We start from the raw sequence: 20,812 nt of genomic DNA on the forward strand, positions 1-20,812 counted from the left end.
TCCCCACCCTACCTGTGTTTTTGGGCCTGGACTGCAGAGCCTCACAGGCGAACTTCCAGGGAGCAGTGGTTCTGACTCCCATCGTGAGACCCGCGGTGAGGCGCCCTCCCCGCTTAGGCAGAGAGCTCAATATCTGCCGATCAGGGGTGCACTTCTTACTTTCATAACTGCTGCTCAGAGGCTGTTGAGATCGGGATGCTGTTTATGACTAGACTAAGCCAATTCAAAGTCAACTTTTGTTTTGCTTTAAAAATCTTTGAATGCCGACGCCTTATTGTGGAAGCTGTGACAGGTTTGTTTCCTTGGGCTCAAAAATCACTGCAGACGGTGACTGCAGCCATGAGATTAAAAAATGCTTGCTCCTGGAAAGCTACGACAAACATAGACAGCATATTGAAAAGTAAGAGACATCACTTTGCCAACAAACCATATACTCAAACCATATATGACAAACCATATACTCAAAAACTATGGTTTTTCCGGTAGTAACATATGGTGTGAGAGTTGGACCATAAAGAAGGCTGAGCACTGAAGAATTGATGCTTTCGAATTGTGTTGCTGGAGAAGACTCTGCTTTAACAGAAAATAAACTTTTTAAATGTATTACGATAGAGAATTGCAAACATGCACAAAAGTGGATGGAGTAGTATAATAAATACCCATGACCCGTCCCGTCAATTAGTCTCAGCAATTTCTCATACAGAGCAAATCTCAAATAGATCATTCTTTTGTCTTCTCTCCATTTTTTTTAATACAGTAGGTCCTAAAACAGCTTTTTAAACCTTGAAATTGATGCTCATCTTATACAACACAGACTTGGCAACTTTGTTATTGCATTTAAAAATTGCTTGAGGTAATTATTTCCAGTTTTTTAATATGAATTTTCATATTGGAAAAGACCCTGATGCTGGGAAAGATTGAAGTCAGGAAGAGAGTGGATGACAGAGGATGAGATGGTTGGATGGCATCACCAACTCAGTGGACATGAGTTTGAGCAGATGCTTAGCAGAAGTTGAGTTCCATTTTCCTTATGGCTAATCCACTGCTATAACACGTATAGCACTTCTGGTTTTGAACACTGAATGTGTTTGCATTATAGATGGATTTAGAGTGTGTGGCTGTTGTGTGTGGTTCAGAATTCTGAGTAGTCCTTTCAGGGATCACCCAAAAGCTCAGACAAAGCGTGAGCCATTCACGTGGACTGTGCTGTGCGTCAGAAAGATAATACGAGCCACCTACACAATCTAAAATTTCCTGAAAACCAACAGGCTACTCGACGTCCTTCTTTCACCATGAGTCTTGAAATCCTCTGTGTGATTTCCACATCGGGCTTTGCACCAGCCTGTCTCACGTGCTCAGGGGCTGCACGAGGCGAGTGACTGCCGTGGCCGACAGCACAGAGCTTCCAGGTTGAGTTGAGTGACTCACAAACTTGGCCCGTTTGACTTGTTTTACCCCATGAGCAAGTGAAGTGGGCTGTAGAGGAATGAATGTGAGGAATGCAGGTGAGCTCCATGGAGACAGTTTAAAGCAGTGAGAGGAGGGAGGGCAATAGAGTGAGTCATGTCCCCCTGACCCGAAACCCCCGCCTGAAGTCTAGCTTCTCTCTACAGACTTCATCGTTGTTAATGGCTTGCCATGTTTCCTCCAGAGAAACCTTTTCTACACCTGAGATGGAACTTCCTCTTCATTATGGTTTATAAGGGTTAATATTGTTCTGAGTGTTTCTATTTGCTAGGGACTCTTAGAGAACATTTTCTCAGAATTACAATGTTGGGAGTTGATACCTACTGATGTAACCTGTTCTGCACATTTTGGTGCAAGTCACTTTACATCCAAAAAGCAAGCGGTGCAGGCTGTGTCATTTGCTGTTTCGTAGGACCAGCTGATTCTAAACCTGGAAACCCTGAGAGCCGAAGTGGACCAGACGAGACCGCGAGGGGCTCCCTTCCACCACAGGTAGGCTGCTCCCCCGGGCAGCTCCCCTCAGCGCTGTCGAGTGTGACAAGGGCCTGTCTGGTGTGTGGACAGTATGACTGGGTGTTGCTCATGGTCGCACCTCAAGGAGCCTGTAGCTTCGTGGCCAGCGAGAGGGAAGAGACAAGCATCATTCCTTAGGGTCAAACTTGGTACCAGGGAGTGGTGTCACAGGATTGACAACACTCAAAACCACAGGCAGAGGTTTGGAAGTAGGGGGCCGACCAGTTGGTATTTGGGCGTATTCATCTGAGGGGCCTGACAGACTGTGACACTGACGTTTCTGAAGAGTCACAGAAGGTTAATGACCTGTAGTCTTTTGACTGCGGTGGGAGGAATCACCTGGCTTGTGAATGAGGAGAGCAGATTACTGAGCATCCTGATTTTTTCTTCCTCGTTGTTATAGGGGCGGTAATTCTTATTAAGTATTTAAATGTTTCTTTGGCTTCTTCACGGAAAATGGTCACAAGTGAGAGATAAACTTTAGCAAAGGTTATTAAGTGCTTACTGGTGACATTCATTCATCTGTAGGAAATGGACTACTGCTTGAATCCTGACTTAGGAGACAGTTTGGAGCCCATACGCATATTTCTGTGTTTGAGTGCTTAGGGGATCCTCGCAGTCCAGAGCCCCCACCCAGCCTTCTTCTAGAGAAAAGGAGATGTCATTTGAGACAAAGGCAGAGCCAGAAACTGGTCCTGTGTCTGAAACCATGGTGGGTGGAGTTCAAGGAGAGCACGTGCCCTACAGAACAGGAGGGGACGTGGCCGGACTTGGTGGCAGAGCTCCTCCAGGGTGAGGGGCTGGGGCTGTCATAGGTGGGGAACCCCTGCTCCCAGGGTGGACGAGATGAGTGTGAGGAGGACTGCGTAGACAGTGGAGGAAGAGGAGGTGGACACGGCCTCCTCCTCTTGGGGGTTTTTGGGTAACGAGGAGGGACCTGGTGCCAGGAACCGAGGCCTGACACAATTGGGGGCTTCAGATGGAGAAGCCTGGGGCCTGGTCACCAGTCCCGTGTGTGTCAGTGAGAGTGAGAGACGAGAAGAGGAAGCAGCCGCGGGGCAGGAGGAGCCGCTGTGCTCTGAAGACAGTGGGCCACAGCGGCCGGTGCGAGGGAGGGGTGTCTCCAGGAGGCAGCTCTGGAGGGGGTCACAGCAGTGACTTAGCAGCACAGGTGGGGCCTCAGAGTGGGGCTTGTGGGCAGTGTGGGCTGGGTGGGGGGCACTGTGCTGCCTCAGGAGGGAGGGAGTGGGGACTGAAAACTGGCTCACAGGCAGGGCAGGCACGGCGTATTTGGTGGGACCTCCCAGAGGAATTGGTCACTGCCGGGGACCAGCCCCAGCTGATCCAGGGTATTCGAAGCGGGGACGGCGTCGGCGAGGATCAGGAAACAACTGCTTAATTAAACGTTAATTAAGGATATAAAGAGTAATAGAATGAGGATAGCTCAGTGAAGAAATTCAGTGGAGAAAAGAGGCTGAAATAAGGATAGCTCAGTGAGGAAATTCAGTGGAGAAAAGAGGCTGAATAATTCAGCCAGAAGGTAAGAGAAAGAACGACATGGTGAGACCAAGTTTCGGTGAACAAGGCCCGCACTTTATTTTTCAAAGTAGTTTTTATACCTTAAGTTATGCATAGAGGATAATGAGGGAAGGGGTAGAGTCTTGCAGCAAGCCAGGCTTTCTTCCTGCAAACTTATCATATGCAAAAGCTTAGGTGATTTGCATCATCTTCTGGCCCAGAGGCCTGTTAACACTTTAAGACCTTCTCTTCAGCAAACTTATTTTTCTCTAAAGGTGATTGGTCAGGAGCCACCCTCCAAAAGCATTAGATAAAGTTGCATTCCTACAGAGCAAAGGTGTGGTGGGCTATAACAAGAAAAAGAATTAACTCAAGGGTCCCAGGTTACAAACATTAAAGCTACTACTTACACCAATTATATTAATCAATACACTGCCAGGGACACAGCAGGTAAGGGATATGGAAACTTAGCAGCAAACATTGGCCCAACAAGTGAAAATCCCTTCACCAATACAATTTCTAATCAATCTTTTAACTACTCAAAAGAATCTGTGTTTAGACAGTTTAGAACATCTCCTGCCTCTCACAGTTGGCAGGCTCTGAACAATCACATGTGGCCGGAAAAACCTATTCAGGCAGGCTAGAGGATTTCCAAAGGAGTTTGTAGGTTGAAACACTGTCACACCCAGGAATTATTAACTGGAGCTGTAAGCTAACTCTTTTTTCAGAGAGGTAGTGGGGGACAGCCCCCCGTAAAGTCAGAGGTGTAGGTGAAAGCACAAAGCAGAAAGTAGGCAGACTCTGGTTTTGGGGGTAGATTGCTCGAGAATTTCCAGGGAGACTCCTGAGGCTTGATCCCGCCTTTGCGTATGCCAAGCCTCCTACCTCATGACCTTTGCCAGGGGTGGAGCTCGCTCCCCGCAGGTCAACCTGTCTCTGAGACCTTCTCCCGGAGGAAAGAGCTTCGGGTGAGGAGGGGGAGAGAGATGGAGGCTGCACCCCGCAAGGGGACTGGGAGGTGATGGTTGGGGGTCGACCCAACCCGGAGGCCTCTGTGGCCCTCAGAGGACCCTCGAGGGTCCCCAGTCCACAGCAGGACTGTGTCGTACCCCCCACTCAGTTCCCAAGTGTGCTCTAGCCCGAGGCCCTTGGGTGGAAGTGGAGCAGAGAAGGGAACAGTTCTGTCAGGAGGGAGGGGAGATGGGAGGGAAGACAGGTGTGGCTCCTGGAGATTCCAGACTTCCATCTCCTGTGCAGCACAGTGTTCACAAAACCGTCGAGCAGAGCAGCGTGTGACCCCGAGCAGGCTGAGCTGGTGGTTGGCCCTGGCCACTCTGCAGACGTATGGGGTGTCCTGTCCTCGGAGGAAGGCCCTGTCTCCTGGGTTTAGGGAATCCTGCACATGGAGGCACCACCTTCGTCCCAGAGACAAGACTGAGCAGAACCCGGGCGGTCCTGCAGTGCAGGCTGCTCACAGTCAAGGCGGGGCTGCCCTGCCTCCCAGCAGGCCCCTGCTGAGTGAGCTCCTGGCACCTGCAGGCCCAGGCCTTAGTGCTCAGGGCCTGAGCATCTGTGCTGGGCCTTGTTCAGCCCAGACTCTGGTGACACGCTCACCTCTGCTTTAATGGGAGACACCAGTGGTGCTCAGCTCCGAGCTGTGGGTCCAAGGCTTTTCTGCTGCGGGTTGTCTGAGGCGCCTTTAAAAACACTGAGAGTGGTGCAGACAGTGTTCCAGGCAGACCAGCGATTGTGATCCACAAACTTCCCGTGAGAGAGGGAGGTCAGAGCAGGCGTGGGCCAAAGGGGAGGTGGGGTGCCAAGGGGAAAGCAGAGCAGGTGCACACCCTGCCCTGGGACCTGAGAGCGGGCTCCGGGGGACCCTGGACGCCCCAACCCCAGACAGCCGATCCTGTCCTAGTCAGCTCCACACCCTCGCGGCAGCACTGCCTTCCCCACATACGGGAGTTTTCCAGCTGCTGGGGATGAGCCCTGAGTGTCTGCAGAGCAGCGGGCGGCCTGTTGCTATTGGAGCCAGGAGGGCAGTGCCCTCCCGGGGGCCCTTTTGCTGTGAAATTGCCGATCTTCCAAATGGACAGGCTTTGGCTCGTCTGACAGAGTGAGCTCTCTTTTCTTCTAACAGCACTCTTCTTCCCCGTGTGTTTCAGCCGACCCCACTTGGGCAGCGCCCCGGACCTCAGGTTCCCTGTGGCGGACCGGCCGGCAGACTCCTTGGGCAACGGGGCGGTGCTGCGGTGCCCCCAGAAAGGCCGGCTGGCAGCGCTGCACGATGAGCCATCCGAGGCAAGGACCCCGCCGCCCCCTTCCCATCCCTGGTGGGCACCTTGTGAGGCACCTGCCCCCTCACACTGTGGTCCTGAGGTGGGTTTGGAACAAAGCGCTGATAGATTGCTTTACGTCTCCCCATTTTCCTTTTTCTGGCTAAGAGTTTACTTTGAAGGCATGCTTTTTTTCCTTAACCAATTTTGATTATTTGTGGCCTACTGTGAGGCCCAGCATGGTACTAATTAGCACAGTTTTGAAATCGTCCTACGAGTAAATGGATACACAATCCATCAGCTTATAGTGAGAAGAATTCTCATTGGGAGTTTAAGTGCCTTTATCTTTTCACCTCATTCATGCCATGTATTTGTTCATACATGTCTGTGTTTTGAGCTTCCACATTCAGTGAGCAGTTAGTTTGGGCCAGACATGGTCAAAAGTAGGACTCCAGCAGTGAATTAAAAACGATGTGTGTCCTTTATCCACTGCTACATAACGAATCATTGCAAAGCTTAGTGACTTCCCAGGGAGCAGCTCACAGTCCCCAGTGCCTGTGCATTGTAGCAGGCGGGCCTGATTCAGGGCCTCCTGAGGGCACAGACACGGGAAGGCCCCCCAAGGCTGGATGGCAGGCTTTCAGACTCACCTGGCTGCTGGGGACAGGCCGAGGTCCCTGCCGTGTGGCTTTCCCATGGCCTGGCTTTCCTCAGAACACCCTCTGAGAGCGAGAGTGCGGGGTTTAGCCCAGGGCCTTTCACACCCTGGTCTTGAGGCCGCACACCTTCACTTCTGTTTGTGAGAGTGAGCTGCCAAGTCCTGCCTCGCTCAGGGGCTGAGCAGGAGTTGCCTCTTCTGCCTCTTGAAGGGAGGAGGATGGAAGAATTTGTGGACCCCTTTTTAAACCCGCGCAGCCTGTTGAACAATAATGAGCAGGGAAAGGAGACCAGAGTGCCTGAGTTGTCCAAGGAGGAGGGGACGATCGTGTGTAAACAGGGTGGCCAGTGAGGTGACACCAGGAGGGTGACCTTGAACCAGAGACCCGGAGGCAGGAAGAGAAGTAGCCACTTGGAGATAGAAAAAGGGTCATGTCAACCAGCGGGGACAAGGGAGAGAGCGGGCCACATCAGGGAGGAGCCTGGGCTCAGGCCTGAGCAGTTCGAGGCCAGAGCCTATTTCCTGAGGTGAGGAGGGCTGCCGGGGCGGGGAGCTAAGAGCCGGGCCTCAGCCCTGTTGAGGTGGATGAGCCCATTGGGTGTTCCAGGGATGTGTCAGGAGAACAGCCGAGTGTTCCGGCCTGAATCCGGGAGAGAACTCATTCAGCTCAGGGTGGACTTGGGGTTGTGGGCGTACAGATGGCATTTAAAGGCATGAGCACGGTAAAGTCACCAGGCGGGTGCCGGTGGAAAGAGATGGGGTGCAAAGGTAGAGCTGTGGGGAACCCTGCATTCCAAGGTTGAGAAGGGGCACAAGGGACTGAGGAATAATCGCAAGGGAAGGCAGGGCCTGGAGCCCAGGGAGAGACATGCTGGGGGCGGGGCGGGGGGTGGCGTGGGGGAGGGCAAGGAAGGGAGGGGGCTTGGTAACATGGGTTCCTTGAGCCCCCGGGGAATTGCCCTGCAGGGCGGGGCTCACAACCTGCTGGCAGCGAAGTGGAGACCTGGCAGGGAGGGGGACCGTAGAGGCCACTCCCAAGGAGCTTTCAGAGACCCGCAGTGGGCGCTGCAGGGAGCCCTGGAGGAGGAATCTGCTGGTACCCCTTGTGCGATTGGAAGGCGAGAGAAGGGAGAGGACATGCCGACCGGGCTGATGGGGGTGAACCCATAGGCAGCTGGTTCACTGGAGCAGAGGAGGAATGATGGCAGGTGGTCCTGGAGCCAGCGAATGGGGTAGCCCAGCCCTGGGGTGGGGTCCTGATGAAGACAGGAGGCGAGGGCACTGGCCCCAGGGGTAGGGAGCCAACAAGCCAGCACCTCGAGGCTGCCCCTCAGTTCCTTTGAGGTCCTTTCTGGGAAAGAAGGCAGGACCTGGGTGACAGTGTGGCAGGGGGGACGTTTTCCGAGAGAAGGGTGTGAGGTGTGAGAGCGGGAGGGCGGCACGGGGCCCCGCTGGCAGTATCCCATGTGTCTCTGATGACAGAGCCACCCTTGCGGTGCGAGGAGCCATCCCCCAGAACAGCCCAAGGGCCTGTGTCCCGAGAGGAGAGCCACGGAGGGGCTGGCCCTCCCGTCTGCTGGCTGCCCCTGCTTGCACCTCTCTGTGGGTGTTCAGACCAGCCTGGGAAATGGAGGTCTGAGAGCCTGGGAGGACGGCACACTCTGGTGAACTGGTACCAGTGATGACCACTGATTAGGGACCCAGCGGCTGCCGAGCTGAAAGGTTCTTTTTTCTTATTTTGCTCCAGCCTGGCTGATGGAGGCATGGATGTATTTTTGTAATTTTCAGTTTCTGTCTCTGACTCCATCAGCCCACCCTTGTGAATAACCTCATAGGATTGCCTGCCGTCCACGCTGAGACCTGAGTGTCACCAGGCCATCAAGGAACTGCATTCTCCCCCTGCCTGTTTCTTGAGTCCTGTTCGCTTAAGAGATGGCAGTGTCTCATGAGCATGGTGCATTTATCCAGAGTCAGGGCTTCCATGTAAAATTGCGTTCAGTTCCTGATAGACTTGAGCTGCCCTGAATGTTGCTGACAAGACGTGGTCCTCTCGTGCCCAGGTGCAGACCCGAAAGGAGCAGGACTGCGAGCGCACGCAGCAAGCCAGCATGCTGGCCGACGTGGCCCAGGCTTTTGAGAGTGATGAGAGCGTGTCTGACGACGAGGGCGACAGGGTCACCCTCTTCAGCTCAGCCACTCAGCTGTCGCCCAGCAGGCAGGCCAATGCCAAGACTCTGACCGTGATGATGCAGGAGCAGCTGGACATCATCAATGAAGAGATCCGGTGGGTGATCCTGAACTCAGCACCAGAAACTCGGTTTCTCTGAGGAGCTGTCTTCTCCTAGGGATGTCTGAGTGTTCCATAGTAAGAAACCTGACCTCAGGTCTGCTTCAGGAATTTTCAGTTTTGAGATGGCCCTTGATTACAGAGCTCGGTCAGCTGGGGCGTTCTGTCTATGGTGTGGTTTCCGCACTCTGTGGGGGCGGCAGGAGGCGTTGTGGGGTATCCCCCCTCAGCTCTGAGCACCAAGGTGGGTGAGGTGCCGAGGTGGTGTCCCCTGCGGCCCGTGGACCCTCCTGTGTCCCTCAGAGCCCCCCATGTTCTGGTGAGAAGCCACCTGGTGAAAGCTGGGGTTTTGGGGTTGGCAAATTCCCACTCAGATCTGCATTTTCCTTTTTAACTTAATACAGTGTGAAGATTGGCTTGTTGTAAGACAGTGGTCCAAGGACATGTGTTTGAGTTTTTCTCATCTCATCAGTATATTTAAGATGTTTTCTTTAGACACCGTCTTGGCAGTTATAACAATTTTCAAAACAGGATAGAATCAAAAGGCCTGCCTCGTGGTGAGCAGGGGGCCTTGGGTCTGGGTGCAGCCAGGTGGCTGGGAGCCCCGAGGCCTGCCTGGTGCCACACCCACACATCTATGCCCGTGTCCCGAGTCCACATTCAGAGTGGCCGCAGGCCGGTGACCCTGCACAGGACCAGGCAGAGCTGCTGCTCAGACTGTTCTTGCCACGTCAGCCCAGGCCGAGGTGCCCGTTCCTGTAGGCCGAGCGGGATGCTCCGGGGGAAAGGCAGGGGGTGTACGGGACAACCAGCAAACGCAGGTGGTGTCACCTGCCCATTTGACGCCAAGACAGACAGCTTTGTGGGCCGTGTTTGAGCACAGATGAGCTCAGAAAGATGGTCTTTCCGTGTCCCTGCAGGAAGTATGGAATGGTTATAGATTAATATTTTTATTTTTACAGCAAGTTTTCAGGTAAAAGTGATTTTTCCTTATTCGACAAGTTGACTTGATGTAAATGGTCAATTCTGTCCATCAACTTGTTATCAACAGTGAAAAACTTTCCAGATGTATGAGTAGAAGTGAAGCTGGAGAGTTTACTTTCTGTAAGAATCTTGTATTTTAATCTGAAAATCATTTTATTTGCATAATCGTGTATTTAAACTGCTATATAAAAACATCCACCACACATTAGGGGAGAAGAGCAGAAACTGTGAATTCTAGGTTAATGCAGCACATTGACATGAATCCAGAAACTCACACAAAGCTGGTGGAGAACTTCATAAAGTGATGCATTTGTATATATACAACCTTAAAAAAAAAAAAAAAAAAAAAGATCAACTCAGCACTTCATCTGGTCTGGAGACTTGTGTTTAGAAACTGCAGCTTGTTTGTGAATTGCTGTTTTGATTATACAGAGTTCCTGATTCCCAGTGGAAAAGACTTGAGGCACTGACGTGCATGTCTGCCCTGAGAGCAGGGGAGGTAAGGGTTGTAAACTTGAGGTATCTCTTCACAGGAAAGAGAATTGCCACCAGGGCCCCTTCAGAATGTTAGAGTAAATAAGTGAAATCAAGCATGAATGATCAGGGCCAGTTTGGAAGACTCAATGCTAAGTTATTCTAAGTTTGAGAATATTCAAAAGAGGAAACGTAGAACCTTTTGGCTGAGATGTTCATTGAGCAACTGTTTCTGAAATTTGCTAATCATGACACAGAATGCCAGCCCAAATTTATTGTCCAGACAGGTCCCTCTGCTGACAAAGGCAGGTGATGTATTTTATTCTATTTTAGGTTGATCGAAGAAGAGAAGGAGAACACGGAGCAGCGGGCCGAGGAGACTGAGAGCAGGGAGGGCAGGGGGAGCTTAGGCAGCCTCCGTCGTTTTAAATCAGTGAGCTCCCTCAACCTGCTTTCCACCTCCTCGCATGCTGACTCCTGCCCGCCCCTGCCCAAGCCCAGAAGGAGGCAGCACAGCCTGGTGCAGGAGGGAGACCAGCTGGGCATCATGACTCTGGTATGTGTCTGCCTCCTCCCTGCCGCATCCCTCCCCCAGCACGCTGTTTTTTGTTTGTTTTTTGTTTTTTCTCTTTATACCCAGAAGAAAATCAGGTACATTTGCTACGCTCAGAGGTCTAAAAGTTTTTAAACTGCCTAGTCTTTAATCATTCCACAATGGCACAGTGACAAATTAGTCTTGATATTTGGACCACCAACTTAGCACGTCATCATGAACTCAGCCAGAGCCTGCCTCTGTAACGTTGCACCTGGCCTGTGCTGGGCACAGCAGCTGCAGGGAAGTTTCTGTTCTCAGGGAGCAGACAGCTTCATGAAAGTAACCATAGGGAGCTCTCATGGCATGGGAAAGCCGTACAGCACATTCTCCATTGGGGATGCCTGGCTACAGGGTGCAGGGCATGCGGTGGGAACAAAACCAAGAATCTACACTGGTCTGCTTGTTGATGGACCTGGCCATGCGCTCAGTCCAGCTCTGTGTATGAAACCAGGTTAAAAGCCCAGGGCCCCAGGGCCCCAGGGAAGACGTCGGGCTGCCTCACTTTTCCGAGTCTAAAACTGGGATGACGACCTAGGGCTTTTGGTGACAGAGTGTGCGGCTCTAAAGCACATGTTCCAGCTTTCTTGCGTGTTTAGCTTAGGTGTTGTGAGTGTATTGCTGTTTACCCCGTGAAATCATGTGTACAAGATTCTGCTTTGTAACTGGACTTGTATTGTCTCTTTTTTCTGTTACCACCCATTTCATGTTAGCTGCATTGTTAGTCAGCTTGTAATTAAATTAACCGTGAATCATTTTAGCGGCCTGTGAAGTGGTAACTAGTCCACTTTGTGGTCTTTTGACACTGTTTTTATAATTTGCATCATTGGCTAATTAGTTGATATTTAAAATTCTTTGATGATTTCTCTGCGGATTCATGCTTGATTTCTTTCCAAATATTTGGAAAAGAACAATTCTGTATGTTTTCCTTGCTGTTGGAGTTCTCTGACAGTGTGTCTGCTTTCATCACTGGTTTTGATTCCCTCCCTCATCCTGTTGTCTGCTTATTCGTCATGAATCCAGATCCCCCACCAGCCCCCGAGGCTGTAGTTTACCCATCCATCTCTCCTCCCCCGTCCCCTCACTTGCTCTGGTCATAGCCGTGCTGTGGTCCACAGCGTGTGTCCCCTTAGTTGGGTTTGTGCTTTGTCTTCATGTCTCATTAAATGGTGTTTTTCCCCCATAGCAGTAAGTTGAATTGGTGTATCACTATGCAGTTACAGGAGAAGGCAATGGCAACCCACTCCAGTACTCTTGCCTGGAAAATCCCATGGACGGAGGAACCTGGTATGCTGAAGTCCATGGTGTCCCACAGAGTCGGACACGACTGAAGCAACTTAGCAGCAGCAGCACACAGTTATAAGCATAATATATGTAGATGGATCCTAAACTACATATCATGTGTAATTCATAAATGAGATTGTGCTTACATAAAGAAATGATCCTCTTAAGTGTAGAATTAATGGACTTTTAGATATGCAGATGACATCACCCTTAAGGCAGAAAGTGAGAGGAACTAGAAAGCCTCTTGATGAAAGTGAAAGAGGAGAGTGAAAAAGTTGGCTTAAAGCTCGACACGCAGAAAACTAAGATCATGGTATCTGGTCCCATCACTTCATAGGAAATAGATGGGGAAACAGTGTCAGACTTTATTTTTTGGGGCTCCAAAATCACTGCAGATGGTGACTGCAGCCATGAAATTAAAAGGCGCTTACTCCTTGGAAGCAAAGTTACGACCAACATAGATAGCGTATTCAAAAGCAGAGACATTACTTTGCCACCAAAGGTCCATCTAGTCAAGGCTATGGTTTTTCCAGTTGTCATGTATGGATATGAAAGTTGGACTGTGAAGAAAGCTGAGCATCACAGAATTGATGCTTTTGAGCTGTGGTGTTGGAGAAGACTCTTGAGAGTGAGTCCCTTGGACTGCAAGGAGATGCAACCAGTCCATTCTAAAGGAGATCAGTCCTGGGTGTTCATTGGAAGGACTGATGCTAAAGCTGAAACTCCAGCACTTTGGCCACCTCAAGTGAAGAGTTGACGCATTGGAAAAGACTCTCAGGCTGGGAGGAATTGGGGGAAGGAGGAGAAGGGGACGACAGAGGATGAATGGCTGGATGGCATCACCAACTCAGTGGACATGAGTTTGGGTGAACTCCAAGAGTTGGTGATGGACAGAGGGTCCTGGCATGCTGCGATTCATGGGGTCACAAAGAGTCGGACACAACTGAGCAACTGAACTGAACTGACACAATATCCTTTCTGTGTTGGTGCTTGTATTTAAGACTGTAAATCTCATCAGCTTTTGCACAGTTAATGTCTCTATTAGACTCGTTAAAAAAGTATCTTCTATTGTTAATAAAATGTAAAAACTGCACCTGCTATTATGCTAGCTTTCATTCTTACATATTTTCACAGGGAACTTGCTTTAATGAATTTTTTGTGAGAAGTTTTAAATCAAATTCTGTGTCAGGATTTTACATTAATGTCCAATAGGTGGTTAGATTTGTTCAGTGTTAAAATAGATATTATGGTAACTTCCTCATCAGTTAAATTGCTAATTTAAAGTATAACATGTTTTTGATTAAGAGAAACTAACTTTTAGAGAGATTTGGCTGAGAATAGACACCTGTTAAGGCCCTTTGTTGTACAGAATGCTATGCTTTAATAAATCATGATGTTGTAATAGAATGGTATCTTCCTGAGTAATAATTTATAGTGTTTCTCTAGTAAATCTTGAATAGCTTATTTAACTTCTGTGGTCAAAAAAATGTTCTGTTTCCAGTCACATGTTTTCTAAATCTTCATGTCACTTACATGTTTGCCATCATTTTTGCTTTACTGTATTTGCCTCTACGGATTCTTGAAGTTTTAGCTTCAAAGTCGCAATGAATCTGGTTTCTCTTCATTTCTTTGCATGCATCTATCAGCCTAGTGATTTAAGGAAGCAGCATCGAAAGGTAAACTATTTAGTAATTTAGCAGGCCTTTGTTTCTCTGTGAAGTATTGAAGAGTCCTTATCGTGTAACGTGAATGAACACTGTGTGGTTATGTCCTGGTGAATAATTGACGTTTTAATGGAAGTGATGAAACTCACCCACCACTTAAAATGTGCTGATGGTTCTGTTGGAAATAGGTCATTCGTTGGGACAATTGTAACAATTTGCCTTTCTCCCACTTGCTTGCCTTCTGATCATCTCATGCTTGTTTATAATAGAAATAGTATTATTTATTATTTCTAAAAATTTCTGTACTTATGTTTTTGGCCATGCTGCACAGCTTATGGGATCTTAGTTCCCCAAGCAGGGATCAGACCAGTGTCCCGGCAGTGAAAGTGCCAAGTCTTAACCTTTGGACCACCATGGAATTTCCGCTTAGTGTTTTCATGTAAGAAATGACTGAATCAGAGCCATAGATGTTAGATTTGCGGGAAGCCAATTTAATGATGGTGGGTAGCAGTGTGCAGGAGACTCTGTGTGCCGGGCACGTGCTTTCCGAGTCTGTCATCTCATCCCCAGGTGAGGTCCAGGCTGCTGCTATCCCCATTCATCAGACATAGACACTGAGGCTTAGCGAGGCCGGGCACCCTGCCCAGGCTCTCACACCCAGCAGCGTGGTGCGGACTGGTCTGATCAGAGCCTGGACACTTAACCATGGTGAGGTCCAGCCCGCTTTCCTCTAGAGGCTCTCGTGTCCATCACAGCATCCCTGATGGAGGGAGCATCAGGAGGGAGCTCTCTGCCTCTCCCCTCGGGTCACTTGGATGAGCCCCTGTTGTTGGAGTCCAGTGCCCCAAGTGCTGGCCTTCCTTGTCCCTCTCCTGCTCCCAGCCCGCTGACCAAGCACTCCTGGGCCTTCCCGCAGGACTGGGGTGGCTGTGCTCCAGTTCAGGCAACTCAGTGCCCGGGAGCCCTTCTGCTGAGCACAGCAGAGCAGCGCCGTCCTCCTGGGGTTGGTGACCTGGGTGTGCCGCTCGCCTGCTCTGTGGCCTGCTTTGCCCTCCTGTTCAGGGAGGAAAAGGCACTGCCCTTCCTAGCCACATGTGGCACCAGTGGGGCAGCTCCCATCCTGGGGGAGGGCAGCCAGGCTGTGGACCCAGAGGCCTTCCTCAGGAGGAGGCCCGGGGGAAGGGGCTGGCCTGGGCCCTGACTCTGAGGCAGGTGTTTGTCTCCACTGAGTCCATAGTCAACCCAGGTGTGTCACTTCCCTGCTCTGTTCGTTGCTGTTTTCTGATTTTTATAAATGCTTATTTTTACTTGACTTTGAGATTGATCCCTGTTCAGTTCCATGTGGAAAATTTCTAGCCTTTGTAGCCTTCTGTTGTCTGAGGGTTCTTGTTAGAGCTCAGGGGAGGGAGCCCAGTTTATCCAGCTGCTCTTAAATGAGTTCAGCTGTATTTTGCACTAAGTTACCTTGTTGTCACCAAGCTCCTGTGGGGCTGCACGGGATCAGTATTCCTTACAGAATCCCACCAAAAAGGCACAGGTTAGTTGGTCAAAACAACACACTCATTGTTTATAACAATACATGCCATGCATGTTTCCTAAAACCTCCCCTGGTTTAACCACACACCGAAATGTATCAGTGAGACCTGTTTGGACCCTGCAGGGTTAATCTGTTCCCACACTGTCTTTCCTTTCCTCACACCCAGGACCAGCAGAAACGCTGGGTGTCCAAGAGAAATCATCATCTTCTTCTTTTTTTTAATTAGTTTATTTTTTAATTGAAAGGTAATTGCTTTACAGAATTTTCTTTTCTGTCAAACCTCAACAGGAATCAGCCATAGGTACCCATATATCTCCTCCCTTTTGAACCTCCCACCGCTCTAGGGTGATACAAGATCATCTCTTAGTGAAGACCTGGGGGCGCCTTATGGAATCCACTGTGAGCGAATGACACTCGAACTGCGTGTAAGTACTTCAGTGGGTAGTCCCCAGTCTGTATGTTACCGAGAAATACGATCCAGGCACATGGTGTTCGCGTGGAGGGGTTAGGTACCTTTTCTGTGTTTCTCTTGTTGTCATGGGTTCCAGTAACCTGCATCATCACTAGAAATGATCTTGGATGGTAGCACAAGCTGTGTCTTTTTCTCCTTCAAACAGAAAGGTCTGGACGGCTTTGCTGAGAGGTTTTGTACTCTAGCTGTGGTGCTTCTGAGTAGCATCTGGCGATGAGCACAGTCCTTTCATCAGGGCAGTTCATGCTGTGCAGGATTCACGGTGCCAGCATCGCTCTGCTGTCCTGCCCCGCAGGGCCATCTGGTCGCTGGATTCCAGGGAGGGCCGAGGCCGGCTGCAGGGAGGCTCCCGTCAGGGGTCTCTGCACTCAGTCAGATGCTCTTGCTGCCCCATAGCCCCGCTTTTTTTGAACAAGACAGTCCTTTAAGATGGCATTAAGCTATAACAAGGGTTTTTTTGTACTTGGGGGAAAGCATAGCTAATAGATCTTCAAATAAGTTTCTGGTTATAATGTAGGGCCTGTGTGATTGCCTTTTTCAGAACAGTCTATTGTTAGCCAATTTGACACTTACCTCAATCCCTCAGCTGCCAGCTATACGGGAAGAGGTAGGAGATGACAAGACCGCCATCAAATGTGAAACCTCGACCCTTGCCCGGCCGCAGTCCCTTCGGCTGGGCCGCCTGCGCACGGGGGCGCTGCGCACAGCCACCCATGAGGACCTCAGGGACGCCCACAAGTAAGCGACCTGTGTGTGCGTCATCAGTTTCAGGAGCCCTGCACCTCTTGTCTTGAAAGAGTTGCAAGGATGATTTTAAAGGAATACCACTGAGTTCGGTGCCTGTGTTTAGTGGTGAACTTCAGGTGCTGGGGAAGAAGAGCTCAGTGACCTCAGTGATTTTAGAAAATGTCCATCTCTACAGATTGACTCCTGTGGGAGCTTTCTTCCTGCTCTGGGTAGAGGGCACGTTCCTGACAGTGACGGCCCCATGCCTCTCGGGTTCGCTCTTGAGGGTCCCTCCCTTTTCTGCAGGGGTCTCCTCTCAGGAGACCCTGTCCCCTCCTGTGACTGACACTGTCCTCATTCAGACCACCACTTGCTAAGCTCCCGTACTGAGCCAGGCAGCACTCGATGGGGGGCACGTGTGGTCACCTGACCAGCAGCCCTGCACGGTGATCGTCGTTCTCCTGCCACGGCCGGGGACGGTTACCCTGTGGGAGGCGGGGGGAACTACCCAGAGCAGGGGAGCTCGTCTTCTCCTGGAGCGTCGTCACCTGCTGAGCAGCGACCCTAAGGGAGGGTCAGAGCGCCCTCTGCACCAGCTGTCCTGAAGTCAAGCCCTCCTCTCGGGAGAGCTCGAGGCAGAGAATCTCAGCTTCCCGGTGCGGTTGTCTGACACCGGGGGCCTGCATTGCTCGTGTGGAGTCTGGTTGGTGAAGGAGACTCCAACTGTCAGCTGCGAGGTTGAGGCACGGGTGTTTCTGGGTGCCCGTTTCTATCAGTAGCTCTTATGGAGGGGTGTGTGTTTGCACAGGGGTGCCAGTTAAAGGTCGTTTTCTCTCCCCGAAGCTCCACAGGCTCTCAGGACAGCCCCGGGAATAACCCCAGCAGCAGCACCAGCAGCCAGGGCTCGCTGCACAAAGCCCCAAAGAAGAAGGGCATCAAGTCCTCCATCAGCCGCTTGTTTCGCAAGAAGGAAAAGGGCCGGCCTGAACACCCCAGCAAGGAGGCGTTAGGACCAGGTGGGTGCTTCACCGTTCAGAGGGAGGAGGGCCTGCAGGCATCTCCCTTCTGTGTCTCCCCTGTCGTCCCCACGAGGCTCCTGTCAATCACGCTGGGGGTCCTCCTGGGAGCAGGAGTGGAGGAGGCGTCTGTCTTCTCAATGGGTCTGAGATGATCGGCTGAGTTAATGAGTGGATGGTTGGATGGATGGATGAATTAAGAGTGGATGGATGGATTGATTAGTGAGTGGTGGATGGATGAACAGATGGCTGGCTGGCTGGGTGGATGAACGGAGCATGGAATGAATAAAGCAGATGATTGTACTCCAGTGCTAGAAACATATTCTACGAAATTGATTGAGTAGGAGCTGGGCGATGATTGTTTCATCCTAACAGTGACATGTGTTTGGAAACGGCCTAAGTGCTCCTCAGTGAGGGGTGAAGTACAATCTGTGGACACCCCACAAGGAACAGCCCGCCCTCCTTCCTGCCACCTTCCCCATCCCCAGGAGCTCATCAGGGGTTCTGCTCATGCCCCCCACCCCACCCGACAGCCACACAGGTCCTCCTGGGGTCCCCTCATCAGACAGGGTTATCATCAGGCCCCCATATCACTCAGCTTCCTCTCCTTGAGGACAGCGCATGTTCCTGCTTCTTCAGCCACAACTGTGTTGAGTCTCGTTTGTGCTGGGTGTGGGATTTACAGGGGTAAGTAAAGCAGATGTGGTCTGGAGCACAGTTTAGTGACAAGAGAGAAAAAGGAGCAGATTATTAAATGCTATCCCTATTAGTAGTAAATACAATGCTGAGATGGATGGTGCATTGATTATGTACCAGATGCTGTGTGTGCCCCTTACCAAGCAGGTGCTGCCCCCTCCCGATTTACAGAGGACAAAGTGACAGTCACCTGGTTAGGGAGCGGTTAGGGCAGGTTCACACCCACCCAGTGGGACCAGACACTTTGCCGAGCCCCAGCCACCTCTCTCGTGGATGAAACAGGAATGAGATGGCTCTATGGCATGATGATTCAATGGACATGAGTTGGAGCAAACTCCAGGAGATAGTGAAGGACAGGAAAGCCTGGAGTGCTGCAATCCAAGGAGTGACAAGAGTCGGACACAACTGAGTGACTGAACTAAAACCTGAGTGTGTGCTAACCTGTTTCAGTCGTGTCTGACTCTGCGACCCCAGGAACTGTAGCCCACTAGCTCCTCTGTCCATGGGATTCTCCAGGCAAGAAGGCTGGAGTGGGTTGCCATGCTCTCTTCCAGGGCATCTTCTCAACCCAGGGATCGAACCCACATCTCTCATTATCTATTGCATTGGCAGGCAGGATCTTTACCCCTAGCGCCACCTGGAAAGCCCCAGTGAATGCTGACAACTAGAAATGCAGAAAATGAGGGCTGCTCCTAAGTTAAACTGGAAGAGCAGCAAGCACAGGTTGTAAAGAGGAAAACACACGATGAGCGACAACAGCGCCAACAGAAACAAGGGATGCGTTCACCCACAGAAAGAAAATGTCTGTGCCGTTTGGAAGAGGAGCCCATCAGCCCTTGGAGGGACAGTTGGAACCAGAATGAAAACCGAGGACATGGTCAGCAGTGCCCACCACACGGCCTGGGTGGCGTGGTGTCACTCACCAGGCTTCCTGTATCCCCAGAGCTGCTGGCAGTAACATCTCTGAGTGCCAGGCCGGGCAGCATCCCCGAGTGAGCTAAGGCATCACTGCTCTCCTTCCAGTGCTGCTCCGGAGCCCTCTGTAGGCGGCCACCCTCATCCCCTGCCCTGCCACTTGCTGGGGCCCAGCTGTCCCCCTGGAATCCTTTCAGCCCTTGAGCTTGGGTGTTCCCAGCCCTCTGCCACGCCGGACTGGGACACAACTCAGGACTTGGGCTTGAGATATCAAGGAGACCGTGAATCTGGAAGGACACCACCCTGGGGCCTGTGAGAGAGCAGGAGAGCAAAGCCCCTACGGGGAGGAAGCAGAGCTGGGGGAACGTGCCCACAGCCTCCACTGCCTCCTGCACAAGTGCCTTTTCTTTGTCTCTCCTTGATCTAAAACAAAGCCCAGCTGCTGCTGCTCCGCAGGTGATTCCTAAAGATGCACCTCCTGCCAGAGCTATTGTCCTGCTTCTCTGGGGCTGCCTGAGTGTGCTCAGGAGTATCAGACAAGTAGGGCTGCCACACCTCATACTGGAGGTGGGGGGCCTGATACTGGGGAAGGGTCGGAGGTGGGGGGAGGGTTTGAGCGTCGGGGAGGGCCTGATGCTGGCCTAGGGCCGTGACGCTGGACTGGGGTCTGATGCTGGACTAGGGTCTGATGCTGAGGGAGGACCTGATGCTGGACTAGGGTGCATCATTTGGGTCCCCGTCAAGGTTGCCCTCGGACACCCCACGCTGTGACCGATGGCGAGCCTCGACACCTGAACTTTGTTCCCACCCTCGGCCCGCTGCCCACGCCTCAGCAGCAGAGGGGCCCTGTCCCCGCAGATGCTGAAGTGATGGAGCCTCTTGTCTCCAGAGCCAAGGGCATGAACACACCGTCGGTCGTCCTCTAGGGACACCTATGCTTCCGCCTTCTGGCCTTTCCATTGCATCCGTCCATTTCTCTTAACAGAATGTCCGTGTGATGACACGGGCTCCCATTACCAGCTCTGGTCTGTTCTCAGTGAGAGTACAGCTTACCCTCGGCACTCTTTATTGGCCCTGGGAAATTTTGCTTCAGTACTTTATTGAAAGAAAGCAATAAATAATACTGTGATAAAAATAGTTCAAAAGTAGACTGTACATACTTTGTCACATATTCGGGAAGTTCACAAAAGATTAATAGGAAAATAGAATGATAACAATGAATTGTACAAGTAAATTAAAGGCGGAACCCACATGTAAAGAAACATGCTGTCTCTGTCTACCAAGATACCAGCTGCATAATAAATATCACACTGTGACCTGAACGCATCTCTTGCTGGCTTTTTTAATGTGCCGCTGAAAAAGTAAAAATTACATTTGCTACTTATACAATCCAGAATGGCTATGTCATCACAATCTAAAAATGTACGCCTAGGTCCCTTCTTTAAACATGTTTACAATCATGTAAAAAGATGATTTCCATAAAAATAAGGCCTTTGTCAGAGCTACACTACCCTGTCTGTCTGGGAAGTGGCACCTTCACTGTCCAGCTCGATGGCTCTGTAGCGGGTGCAGGGCATCGAGATTGGTCCCCAAAGAGTCTCACCAGAGAGGAGGGATCCAGGTGCACAGAGACAGGGTTACAGGAGAGATTTTCAGTCTTCTTCTAGGCATCCTTTCAGCCCAAATTTCATTAGAAGCTCACATTTAACACCCAGTACTTTTAAATCACTTCA

The 20,812-nt window shown here is 50.9% G+C and overlaps 1 protein-coding gene and 1 long non-coding RNA gene across 2 annotated transcripts; both read left to right on the plus strand.

Moving 5' to 3' along the window:
- Positions 1-1,879: 1,879 nt before the first annotated feature.
- LOC113888471 (liprin-alpha-1-like) lies at positions 1,880-12,058 on the plus strand (the record flags this gene model as incomplete). The annotated part of the gene is made up of 5 exons (XM_027535593.1): positions 1,880-1,959; positions 5,664-5,799; positions 7,399-7,590; positions 8,493-8,716; positions 10,511-12,058. Coding segments are annotated over 5 exons (987 nt in total), but the record flags the coding sequence as incomplete, so codon positions are not given.
- Positions 12,059-16,371: 4,313 nt separating this feature from the next.
- Positions 16,372-19,625, plus strand: LOC113888467. Its single transcript, XR_003509982.1, has 3 exons — positions 16,372-16,464; positions 17,296-17,468; positions 18,777-19,625. It is a non-coding gene; the product is annotated as an uncharacterized LOC113888467 (long non-coding RNA).
- The last annotated feature ends 1,187 nt before the right edge of the window (positions 19,626-20,812 follow it).

This window comes from Bos indicus x Bos taurus, unplaced genomic scaffold (genome assembly GCF_003369695.1).
Source record: "Bos indicus x Bos taurus breed Angus x Brahman F1 hybrid unplaced genomic scaffold, Bos_hybrid_MaternalHap_v2.0 SuperScaffold_100184, whole genome shotgun sequence".
NCBI lineage: Eukaryota > Metazoa > Chordata > Mammalia > Artiodactyla > Bovidae > Bos > Bos indicus x Bos taurus.